Source organism: Phacochoerus africanus, chromosome 2 (assembly GCF_016906955.1).
Source record: "Phacochoerus africanus isolate WHEZ1 chromosome 2, ROS_Pafr_v1, whole genome shotgun sequence".
Lineage (NCBI taxonomy): Eukaryota > Metazoa > Chordata > Mammalia > Artiodactyla > Suidae > Phacochoerus > Phacochoerus africanus.
Genome location: NC_062545.1, coordinates 19,574,985 through 19,588,057, shown reverse-complemented (window position 1 = coordinate 19,588,057; position 13,073 = coordinate 19,574,985). Strand labels below are relative to the sequence as shown.

The 13,073-nt window shown below is 39.1% G+C and overlaps 1 protein-coding gene across 5 annotated transcripts in view; it reads right to left on the bottom strand.

Annotated features, from left to right (window-relative positions):
* Positions 1 to 12,854, bottom strand: part of SHPRH (SNF2 histone linker PHD RING helicase) — an 82,294-nt gene extending 69,440 nt beyond the window's left edge. For 2 of the 5 annotated variants that reach the window (XR_007133506.1, XM_047769991.1), the window contains exons 1-3: positions 12,629 to 12,847; positions 3,598 to 4,264; positions 1,760 to 1,889 (exon numbers count right to left, since the gene is read on the bottom strand). Coding sequence is in view for 4 of the 5 variants with exons in the window: in XM_047769991.1 (XP_047625947.1) it covers positions 1,760 to 1,889; positions 3,598 to 4,236 (769 nt within the window). In the remaining variant the exon portion in view is untranslated. Of the gene's footprint in view, positions 1 to 1,198; positions 1,445 to 1,759; positions 1,890 to 3,597; positions 4,265 to 12,415; positions 12,606 to 12,628 lie in introns of those variants that run through there. The other 3 variants (XM_047769992.1, XM_047769993.1, XM_047769994.1) reach the window with 3 other exon arrangements.
* Positions 12,855 to 13,073: the final 219 nt, after the last annotated feature.

Below are 13,073 nucleotides of genomic sequence, written 5' to 3'. Positions count from 1 at the left end.
AGGCCCTAAAAAGACCTCCCCCCCCCAAAAAAAGGTAATTCAACAGATACTTTTTCCATGATATTTTCTTTTGTTTTTCTCTAATCAGAATTAGTATTCTCCTCTGTGTTCATGCGTTACTCTTATACTTTGGACATAGCAATACCTTGCAATCTGTCTGGTAGTGCCATTCACTTGTGTGTATTCATCTCTCTCCTACTGAACTGTTATGCTCTTTGAAAGCAAAGGCTGTCTTGTATTTATAGCTCCTCAGAGCAGCTAGCATGTTCTCTGCCCACTGTAGATGTTTAATAAACATCTGAGGAACTGAATGTGAATATTTTTTGTAGTTTATCAAAGAATAATTTCACTTTTACATCTTAACATAAAAAAATTCATACGTAGATAACACTTTTTCTATGTCTAACAAGACCAGGGGTCCCATTCTATTTCCTATAGTAAAAATGACAGGTATTTGGTAGCAGCAGCAGCCAATTAGGAGATTAAAGGTTTAAACCATCAAAGCAATACCTTGCAATCTGTCTGGTAGTGCCACTCACTTGTGTGTATTCATCTCTCTCCTACTGAACTGTTATGCTCTTTTAAAGCAAAGGCTGTCTTGTATTTATAGCTCCTCAGAGCAGCTAGCATGTGCTCTGCCCACTGTAGATGTTTAAACTTTTGCACAAACTTACAAACCCCTTTCAGCTAATGATTTGTTTCTGAATGGTTTCAAATAGGCCTATGCACATTTATAGGACATACCTCACATGCTCTAAAACAAAGACTGTACCATAAAATAATTACTTTTTTCAATAAAGAATATGCCATATAAGATTTTTAAAACTTTATAATGAATGTGTAGTTATACGCTTGGTTACTTTGTTACTATTGGTATATAATATAGTATTAATATCTAAATTTGAAGTTTTACTTTGAAAAATTCAGACCATATTATTTTTAGAATTCATATAACAGAATTCTTATAACTTTAAAAACTCTAGGTGTACTTAAAAGCATTCCTTCCAACTCTGAAAACATGGATTTTTCCTCCCTTTAAGTCTATAATATGCAAAAAGATGTACTATTACTAGTATTATGAAGCTTTGTAAAGAATGTACTGAAGGAACAACTCAATAACCAAGCCTAGGAACTGATTTCCCAAATATTTACGCATAAAAATGTTCTATAATTTGCACCTGAAATAAGGCTGACCCACCATGAGCAGGACTTGGAGAATCTGAGCCGTTTTTCCAGCAGTGTTGATGGGCTGCATCAAGCCATCCACACTCCCCCTTGGGAACCAATGGCAGACAACTCTGAAACTGCAGGTCTGACCAAGGATGCAACATCTTGCCAAGAAACAGTAGCAAAGTTAACTGGTCTTTATGGGAAGCAGGCTCTTGAGATTATTTGTCAGACTGCAAAGGAGAGGTGGAATAAAGGCCAGCCAAGGATCTCTGGCCATGACAAAATGAAAAAGCACAGGAATAATGCAAAAATTCCAATCAGCTCAGATCCTTTTAAATTCTGCCTACTGACTCCACAAATATTTGAGTACTTATGATAAACTAAGCACATTATTAAGCAAATAAAGACAAAAATTACAGTAGTGGGGGCATTTCAGATAAGTATAATGTTGTCATGTAACAATTTTATGGAGGTTGTTTAATTTTATTATGGTTTTACTAGCTGTTTTTCTGTCTGTTATACATAGGAGTTGGGGGAAAACCTTCAACTCTTCAGTAACAGCAATTTTAAAGTTTACTTTAAAAATTACCTGGAATAATAAAACTGTATAACTTTTCCATCACTCTTTTCATGAGTTGATTGAACTTTTTCATTCTGGAATTTGCATCACTCAGAAAATCTAGTTTCGCTAGGCCACCTTCCAAAAGATAAATTCCAACCTACAAAGAATTAATCAACATAAAAATTTCAATTGAACTACATCATTTTTTGTGAAACATTTTTAATAAGGATTTTTTAAAGGTTTTCATAATATTTACAGCACAAACACTAAATATACACCTACCAAATTTCCCTAAGGTATTTTCACTTTCAAATAAGAAATTAATTCTACAAAGGCAGTGCCTACTATGTGTGATGCACCATTCGAGTAGTTAGAAAAAAAAATTTTTCCTAACTGGAACTGAACCTGGAACAATGTGATGAGAAAAGCAATTCTACCTACCAAGTCAATGATTTCCCAACTGGATGATCATCAAAATAATCAGGGAAGTTTGTTAAAAATGCATAATCCCGGAGTTCCCGTCGTGGCGCAGTGGTTAATGAATCCGACTAGGAACCATGAGGTTGCGGGTTCGGTACCTGCCCTTGCTCAGTGGGTTAACGATCCGGTGTTGCCGTGAGCTGTGCTGTAGGTTGCAGACACGGCTCGGATCCCGCGTTGCTGTGGCTCTGGCGTAGGCCGGTGGCTACAGCTCTGATTGGACCCCTAGCCTGGGAACCTCCATATGCCGAGGGAGCGGCCCAAGAAATAGCAAAAAGACAAAAAAAAAAAAAAAGCATAATCCTCAAGAAGATTCTGATACAAATGACAGAATTCCTAAGAATGGTTAGGTTTGGGAATCCCTATTGGTAGATCAAATACTAAGATGTACAGAACTTGATTAAGGTTATGCAGCTTGATTCTGGTAAAACAATGCAGTATGAAGTTTTGCAGTCAAAATACCTGAATTTTAACACTGGCATTGATATTTTAGAGCTAACTAAACAAAATGATTGATTGATTTTGACCCAAATGTCCTCATTTGCAAAATGGAGAGAAGTCTACATGAGATAGCCTGCTTACTACGATTTTAAAACTTTCTAATGATAATCAATAGACCCAGTTTCCTCTCTCTCCCTATATTACCCTGGGTTTGATCCCCTAATCACTGAGATTCTCATGTTCTTTCACTCAAGAACAAGAATCAAGCAGGATTATACAGGAGTAAGAGGTAAAAATGATCTCATTTTTATTTGTATTCTGCCTCGTATTTACCTAGAGATGGCTTGCTATAGCAGCATTAAGTATTTAAATATTTATAAAAATCTGGATCAGGGAACACAGAACAGATTAAGCCTTGATATGTGGGACAAATGGATAAAACACAGGCATTATAAGCCATGAATTCTTACATACTTGCTATCCCTGAGCTATAATTTTTGGCATTCACAATCAGCAAAGAGAGAGAATGCTTGGGTTACACAGACTGCATAATGAAGAATTAATTACCTCTAAATTTTCTCCTTTCCTTCTGTCAATTATGAAACCATAAATAGGGCTATTGACGTAACTGCTTTTTAATGTGAGAAATGTATGACACAACTTTCAATAGAACAAAGGTGAACATAACATTATAGAATTTCTTTTCAAGTTTTAGTATAAAGGCGTATTAACCTGCTTCATAGTTCACAAAGTACATTTACTTACATTATCTTACCTGAGTCTCAGCGCAAGTGTATGAGGTAAAAACAATGAGTACTATTTAAATCTCGTACAAAAAGAAGCTGAAATTAGCACATTTAAATGGTTCATGTAAAGTTATTTGGCTAGTGAACATCAGCGTCTGAAATGAATTATATATAAATTTATTCATTCATTTGTTGTACCTTGATAATGTGATTTCCTTCTGCTTTTTGGTAAAGTTTTATTCTTTTCTTCTTTTGCAGCCACCCCAAATCTTCTAACATTTCACCACTGAAGGATGATTCCACTTGAATACCTTTGTCACACATACTGATTGGCTCACTGAGTCCTCTTTCTTGTTTCTCTATGTCTTTGCATTCTGAATGAACATAAATCAGGAACTGATTGCTTAACTCTGAACTCACCAGTGTAAAACTCCTTTCAGAAAAATTCTCCATTAAACTCTGTTCAGGAAGAAGCTGAAGAGTTAATTCTCCTAGAAGTGCTTTCCAAGAATTATCCAAGTGATAGGGAGAAATCACAATATTCAGCTTTACAGACAAAGGGGAAGAAATGCCACCAGTCTCTTCTTTATCAATTGATTTTGAGATGCTCACTGCCTCTAAACACCTCTTCTTATCTCTGTGAGCCAATTCTTCCTTTAGACTATCATCTAGTATGATGCAAGGAGCAGAAGAGGAGTCCAGACCTGGGCAGGACTGCTCATCATCAGTTAAGGTGAGAGGTTCATTCCTTCTGTCCTCATGCATATTCCAACAAAGCTGCTGCTGCTTTTCTTCATCCACCTTTACTGGAGGAGCACGTTTCCGTCGGCTACTCATTTTCAAGTTTTCTTGGAAAATGTTAACTCTAGAAGACAAAATGCAACAGTAGCATTCCAGGAGAGAATTTTAGTATTAAAATATTCTCAGATGAGAATTCAGTATACAATAATAATTCTACACATAACATGAAATCTTCAGAGATATATAAAGCAATGGATAGTTTTTAAAATAAGCCAAATATAGCTGTGGATCAAACTGACTATAATTTCATCTATCACATAAATTCTAATGGTCTTATTGATCTTTTACAGATAAATGTAATATAGATAATTCGTTGTTTAAAACACAATAAATTCTGAAAATACATTTCATGAGCAGCAAGATAGTAATGTAAATCTCTCAGATAACCTGGAAATGTTTATTTGAAAACTTTTAGTAACATTTAAACTCCTATCATCACTACAAAATTTCACTTTGCTTTATAATCCCAAAGGATTATCAAAACTTCATTTGACCCTTACATAGCTGAAAACAGGAAGATGAAAATATAGAAAGGCATTTCTTTTTGTGTATTAGCAGATAAAAAGAATAAGAGAGCTGGGCAAGAAATAATGTGGTGATGACAACCAGGGGAAATAAGGCGGAGATGATGAAAGAAGTCAATTTAAAAAAAAAAAAATTAGGGAAAAAAGGAAAGAAAGTTTTGTCATCTCAAAAGAGGAAACTGGGCTGCAAGCAGCCTATATAAGGTCCCTAAACTATATTTTCCCCGAAATAATAGCCAGTTCCTATGTGGAACATAGAACAATTCAGAGTTCAATCACAGAGCCATAGCTGAAAACAAACAAAAGGATGTACAGGCAACATTTGGCTTGAAGTATAGTTTAAGAAATATTTTTCAATAATTCCATTTTTGAATAAAATCCAATCGTATTTGATGAGTCCCCAGGATGTATTTGAGGAAAGGATACAAAAGAAGTAGAGACCAAACCATGGTCTTTAATTCAGTACAGACAATAAGCTGCCTTTCAGTTTCCTGATGACAAATTGAGCACACAAAGCAGTCAACACTGCTCTACTCCCACTAACTCCCCATCCCTAATTACTCTACTCCAAATCTAGCCCAGTTTAGGATAATACAAAACAATGGAAATCTCAGATGACCAGAAACTTTGAGGTTTTCCTAAACAATTATACAGAGGGAATCAGACTGAAGAGCTAAGTGACAGTGTGAATGTATTCGCACAAAAGATGGGAGCACCTCCAAGAGGGCTGCTGTGCTCAATGGTGGGGGACCTGGCAGTGGAACCCAAAATGAGTCCAGGGCTATCAGCATAGCCAACTGTGAAGCAATAAAGTGGGAACCTTCAGGCCCTTACTTGCTCTATCTCTCCCAAAGATAAGGCAGCTTTGATGGGAGTATCTATTTTTTGGTTAAGAGTTGTGGCTAAACTGGAAAGATGTCCTTTGTTACTGACTAAAGAAGAAAAAGACAGATGACAATGGACTCTGCCCATACTGAATTCTCACCAAGTCCCCATCCAAACAGAAAACAAGTCCCAGAAGCTGCTTCTCAGCTTCTTCTTAAGCAAAACGTACAAGCAGAGACAATGGAAGGTGAAACAGGGAATGTGAACCCTAAAGACCAACTCAAATTCAACAAACATGAAGGGATGGATCTCCAGTAGGAGAACAACTCAACAAAGACAAACTTTTCCCCAAAATGAATGGAGCAATTTGAATAAGAACTTTATAAAACAATCAACGGCATCCCATTCCTGGGGGGATAAGATATTGTTTTCATGAAACTGAGGCAGGAGGTCATCACACAAAAATAATGGCTATTAAAAAATCTGATTAGCAATTTTAGAAGAGCAAGCTATATTACTGGATACTTTTGATCTGCAGTTGGTTGAATCTTTGGATGTGGAATCTGCATATATGGAGGGCTGACTGTATCTTTAAAAAAGGAAGGTGAAGAAAATGACAAACAAAAGTCGAAGGAACTCTTGCAGACACATACCACCAGAAATGTTAAAGGAAGTCCTTAGGCAGAAGGAAAATGTTGGATGGAAATCTGGACCTAAACAAAAGAATGAAATGTGTGCATAAATATAATAGACTTTTTCTCTTGTTTTTACATTTCTTTAAAAGATAATTGATGTTTCGGGAGTTCCCGTTGTGGTTCAGTGGTTTGAGAACCCAGACTAGCATCTAAGAGGATGCGGGCTCAGTCCCTGGCCCTGCTCAGTGGGTCAAGAGCCGACCTGCCACGAGCTGTGGGGTAGGTCGCACACGTGGTTCGGATGCCGAGTTGCTGTGGCTGTGGTGTAGGCTGGCAGCTGCAGATCAGATTTGACCCCTAGCCTGGGAACTTTTATGTGCTGCAGGTGTGGCCCTAAAGAGACGGGGTAAGAAAGATATTATTATGGAAATGAAAGGGGAAGCTGCAGATGGGAGACAATTTTGGTAAAACAAATATCCGATGAAAGATCTCTGTGGAATATATAAGTAACTCTGACAAATCAATAGTAAGAAAAACAACTTTATTTTAAAAAATGGGTGGAGTTCTTGCTATGGTACAACGGGATTGGCAGAATTTCTGGAGCACTGGGACACAGATTTGATCCTTGGTCCCTTGGTCCTGCAACTACAGCTCGGATCTGATCCCTTGCCCAGGAACTCCATGAGAGGCAGGGCAGCCAAAAAAGAAAAAAAAAACAAAAAAAAAAACAAAATTTGTGAACAGATTTCTCACTAAAGATGATCTATAAGTGGCAAATAAGCATATGCAGATATGTAGATATCTTCACCATCATCGGTCATTAAGGGCACTGCAAATTCAACTCATAAAACACAATGAGAAACTACCTATCCACTACAATAGTTACAATTTAAGACTGGGGATGTAGAATAACTACAAAGGAACTCTTAAACTTCTAACAGTAAAAGTTTGTTAATTTCTTACAAAATTCAATATACACTTTCTGCACAGTCTATTAATTCCACTCACAGATATTTACCTAAGAGAAATAAAAACAGAATCATTAAAAAAGACTTAAACTTGAGTTTATTAGTAGCAGTTTTATTAATAAAAGCCTAAAACTGGGGAGTTCCCATTGTGGCTCAGTGGTAATGAACCTGACTAGTATCCATGAGGATGCAGGTTCAATCCCTGGTCCAACTCAGTGCATTAAGGATCCAGCATTGCTGTGAGCTGTGGTTAGGTTGCAGACATGGCTCGGATCCTGTGTTGCTATGGCTGTGGCTTTGGCCAGTGGCTGAACTCCAATTTGACACCTAGTCTGAGAACTTCCATATGTAGCATATGAGGTCCTTAAAAAAAAAAAAAAAAGGCTTAAAACTGGAAACAACCCAAATGTCTATCACCTGATGAATGGATAAACAAATGGAATACTACTCAAGATAAACTACTGGCACACACAACAGTATGAATGAATTTTTAACACACAATAGGTGAAGGAAGCCAGATATGAAAGACTATATACTGCATGATTCCATTTATATGAAATTCTAGAAAAGGTAAAAATCCATTGATAAGAAGCAAATTAGTGGTTACCAGGGGCCACAAAGTGGTAACAGGTGACCGACAGCAAAGAGGCAGGAGGGAAAGCTTTGGGGAGAGAAGTGTTCTTCATCACATACATTTTCAAATTCATCAAATTGTATATATAAAATTACTGAATTTTCCCATATGTAAACTTAAAAAGCTAATTTAAAAAGCAAAGACAAAAAGTAGATGCAGAAGGGATTTAAAAATTGTAAGAGAATGTTAGGAATAGCTTTAGCCTAAAATACTTGAAAAATCTGATAAAGTGCATAATTTACTAATGAAATATAAATAATTAAAACTGGTCCAATAAAATTGGTCTGAATAGAATAACCACAAAGGAAATAATATTACTTATCTACCTAAGATCTACCTCATTCCCTTGTTGTCAGAACCTTTTTTTTTAACTTAGGAACATGTTGACCTTGTGACTTAGAAGGAGAGTGGTTTCTTCCTTCCCCCAAGGAAGTTGTTTGGGCAGTACAATAAGGATGTCACTAGCTGCCTATAGCTATTTAAGTTAAAAAAAAGATTTAAACTCAGCTCCTCATTCTTATTAACCACATTTCAAACATTCAAAAGTCATACGTGACTAGTGGCTACCACAGCAGATAACATAAGCATGGAACATTCTCATAATTGCAAAATGGCAATCAAACAGTGCTGGTCTAAGTCAATCGTGAGAATTCCATTCCCTTAACCAGTGCTTGGTTTATGAATATGCAGGTGGTGCTCTATAATCAATTTCTGACTATAGTTAACTATTTTTCAATCATCTCATCTCCTCTATTGCCTTGCATAAGAGATCAGAATAATGTAGGAAGCCTAATTGAAGTTAGGCCATACCAGTTTATCAGTTAGCTACCGCCGTAAGTATGCTAGGTAACACATCATCCAAACTTAATGCCTTGAGTCGTTTATTCTCACAGATCTGCAGGTTAGCTGAGGGCTGACTGATCTAGGCTATGCTTCAGGAGAAGCAGCTTGGCTCTGCGTAATGTGCTTCTCAACCTTCTCCTGGGACCAGCAAAATAACCCAGGTATGTTCTTATGGCAGCGACTGAGGTGTGAGAGTGCAAATCCAACCCCACAACTACTTTTCAGTATTCGGGTCAGGGAAAAAAATCACTAAGGTTCTAACTGGATGGGCTCAAAGTCAAGAGGTGGAGACATACGTTGTACTTCTTTATGAGTGGAACCACTCTTGGCAAAGAGGGTGGATGTAAGGTAAGGGATAGGGAAGGAACTAGGTCAGTTTACACAATCACACCAACCACAGTAATATTAATAACACTGTAACTACAGAATCATTAACTCCAAAAGCCCCAAAAGCAACGGGCTAGAGTCTTACATGTGCAAGGCAATGTGGCTTACAGAGAGAATGGGGGCTTTTGAAATCCTAGGTTCAAATTCTAGCTTTGCCACTCACTGCCACTCACCAATTATCTAGTCTCTATGTAAGTACAAGAGCACAGCAACAGAAATTTAGCATATTTTTAGTAAGTGGTAGTTGCAATTACTATCACCCTGAGAACACTATAAATTACATTTTATAATAACCAAATTTTAAAGTGGCAGGATGGGGGACTATCAGTGTGTTTCAAACTTGACTGCACATACCTGGGGGAACTTTTAAAAATCCCGATGACCTGTACTACCCTGGCCAATTAAACTGTCATCTCTGGGGCAGGACCCAGGTATTACTTTCATTATTTTTTACACTCCCTAGGTGATTCTAGTGTGCAGTCAAGTTTGAGAAACCTTGTTATGGATAGCCAGCTGCCTACTAAAATCCATTTATTTTCTTCCAAAATATAGTATAGATGGAAAATGTCTCAACTGGTGCTACATCTATAATAGTCCTGTGACCAGCTCTAGCCAATCAATTGTGAATAGACGTTACTATGCGCCCTTTCTCTTACAACGATCTTGTAACAGAAATATTGGTGAACTAGAACACAATCCTTCAACTCTTTATTCTCTGCTAAGACTTGTCCAGTATCTTTTAAATAATATATATCACTATAATTTGCACATTCTTTTAGATGTTTGCTTCCAACATGATTTCTTCTAATATCATAGTCTCAAAGTATTTATGAATTACGACAATTTGAAGAAAAATAAATACACGACTTCCATCAAGACTCCTTTTGTCCAGTTCTCTACTGAGCAAACATTCATGATCTGCCTACGCCCCCCACACCACTATCCCCAGCCCATCCTGTTTTGGTTGACTCTTGCTCTAAGAGATCTTTATCCAGGTATAACACTTGAACCAAAGAAGGTATTATTTGATCAAAACTACTTATAACTAGGGAGTTCCCGTCGTGGCTCCGCGGTTAACGAATCCTACTAGGAACCATGAGGTTGTGGGTTTGATCCCTGGCCTTGCTCAGTGGGTTAAGGATCTGGCATTGCCGTTAGCTGTGGTGTAGGTCGCAGACGTGGCTTGGATCCCGCGTTGCTGTGGCTCTGGTGTAGGCCTCTGGTGTAGGCCAGCAGCTACAGCTCCGATTAGACCCCTAGCCTGGGAACCTCCATATGCCGAGGGAGCGGCCCTAGAAAAGGCAAAAAGACAAACAACAACAACAAAAAAACTACTTATAACCATAATGTTAACTGGCAGCTGGCAAGTTGAGTACTGGTACAATTCTATATATCTCTAATCATATCTTAATTCTAAATCCTTCTACTTGTTTTCCTCATACCACATAAATCTCACTTTGATGATTCTGCTTCTTCTTCCTTCTGAAATATCTGTTTGGGAATAACATGATTATGTGCAATTTCCTTTTGGACCACACTTTCTGTCCTGCATTTGAATGTAAAAAGATTTTGCCTAAAATGCCTGTTCAAGCTTTTCTGCCTATTGTTGTCCTAATCTTCCTACCAAACCTTCCAGGACCAGGTATGCTGAGTTAAGGGCCTCTCCTCCTGGATCCCAACTGCTAGAGTGTTCTTAACTGTTTGACTTTGAACTATACTGAACTACTTGAACTACCACTGGGCAGGAACTGTATCCTATTCAATATTGTACTCTAAATGCCAGGTAACTGCCAGGATGGAAAAAATATACAAAATAATGTGAAACAAAGATCTCTTAACTCCCTGGATACCCTTTCTTCTTAAGGACCCAATAGTACTTTACTCAAATTTCTTTTTGGGCAAATCTCTCTTAACAACATTCTAAAAGACTATAGGTAGTGTGAAACTACTTCGAGCTATTTTTGGTTCAGAATGAGACAGAGAAATCCCACTGACCTGTATCTTTAACAGAAAACAATGACAGATTGCTAGAGAAATAAATATAAAATGTCAAGTTACTAAGACAATACAACAAATGGGTATCAATTAAACTTAATTCAGAGCTTTTTTCCCTCCAAATCATTATCTCTTCCTTAAAAAAACACATACCAGTCCTGAATCACAATAAATCCACGGCAGGCCTGGGCTCAGGCTAACCAGGGCAACAGGTAGTGTACATTTGAGATACTCTGTCCAAGGTCAATCTTTTGCAAGTGAAGCCCAATCATTACTGATGACTAAAAGTTCTCAATGACCTAGCATTACCACAGTCTTCTGTAGTGATAACTCCAGCAGGCTGAAAGTATTTTCATCTGTTGAACTCTAAAATACATGCTAGTCATATAAACTTAGAAAATGGACTTGTAAGATTTTTTCACCAGCAGATTCTGTTTTCCCCAAATCTTTCTGGCCTGAACTCTTAATAAAAGATCTGTTTCAATAATTCTGTAAGTACACTTCTTTAGGCAGGGCAAGAGGAGGATATACATAAACAGCATCTTTCAAAAGTAAACTGCCTTACTCTCAATTGCCAGCTTACTGGCTTGGTGAACCTTGTAAGTGCCAGGTTACAATATAGAAACACTTATCCTACTACTGCTCACTAATCCCCTGCTTCTAGCATGGTTATCTATTACAACCAACTAGTCTTTCTGGTGACTGCAGAGATATTACGGACCATTTTGATTGATGAGAATTTCATCATTCTTACTATCGCCCAACCCAATAATTAAAAATAGCTGTAATGACTTTAAAATTACTTTTTGTTCAGTTAAAGACGCAAGTTAATTTAAATATAAGTAGGGAAACATCAAACATCTAGGATTTCTACCTATCGGCTTATGTCAGGTCCGTTAGAAAAAAAGGCACAAGCTTAATGGTTATTATTTAATACTATTTAGCTAAGAGTGACCGTCCATCATCAGAAAACATATCTTGGATCAGAAAACTAGCCAAGGACCACGAGTCAAAATGTACAATGTTGCAAGTGTGGTTGACTCCGACTGTAATTAATCTGACTCCCGAGATAACTGAGAACTTTCAGACTAACTTGGAAGCCTCGGCCTTCCCTTTTACTACATTACAGCTCTGCACACCAAGAAGCTTGGCAGCTACCCGGTTCCAGTATCCAGGGGACATATACGCCGCGAATGGTGATACCCACTCAGTTTTCTTCCGAAAGACTCTAAAGCAGTTCGAGTGTCTGAGCAAGGCTGTCAGCTCCATATTGCTCCAGCAGGCCCGGCAAACAAGCTACCGCGAGACGGAGGAGCGCGACCACAGCCTCTAGGACACTCGAATAAACACCCCAAGGCCCCAACCCCCGGGGGAGAAACACAGCCTCCTTTCCCACGGCCCCACCTCGTCCCGGGGGAACCGCGGCGATCCACAGGCCCGCACGTCTGAAATGGGGAAGGGTCGGGGGGGCTTCGCGCAGCGGCTCTCTCTCAGCCTTTTAGTTCCCTTGGCTCCAGAACAACCGAGTCGTCCCTCCCTGGGCACCTCTGTCTCTGTCCAGATACGTCTTCCGTCCCCGACCTCTGACCCCTGACCCTCCATCACCCAAGAGCCTACCTAGACTCGTTTTCCAAGCCCCTAGTGCCTCTCTGCACTAAGGCTCGGGGCCTCTAATGCCCCCGCAGATCCTGGGCACGCATTCGCCACCCACCGAACATCCGCCCGAGGTGGACGCACGCGTTTTACGCTGGTTTGTGTTGGGGTTCCCCGGGGTGGGGGGGCCAGAGACCACAGCTTCTAGGTGCCGGGCGTGCGCTGGAGCGTAGGGTCAAGATGAACGCGCACGCCGGGGGCGCCCCGCCTCCTTTCTCCCGCAGTGGCTTCATGAGTCTCTTCTGCGCAAGTCCACACAGGTCAGAGACCATCCGAGGATACGATTGGAATCTCGCGATAGCTCTACTCAGAGCCTTTAGAGAACACAGGATTGGCTGGAACCCCTAAAGATGAGGCGGGGCCCTAGACCCGTTTGGAAGAGAGCGGGGAGGGAAATGAGCCGGCCGGC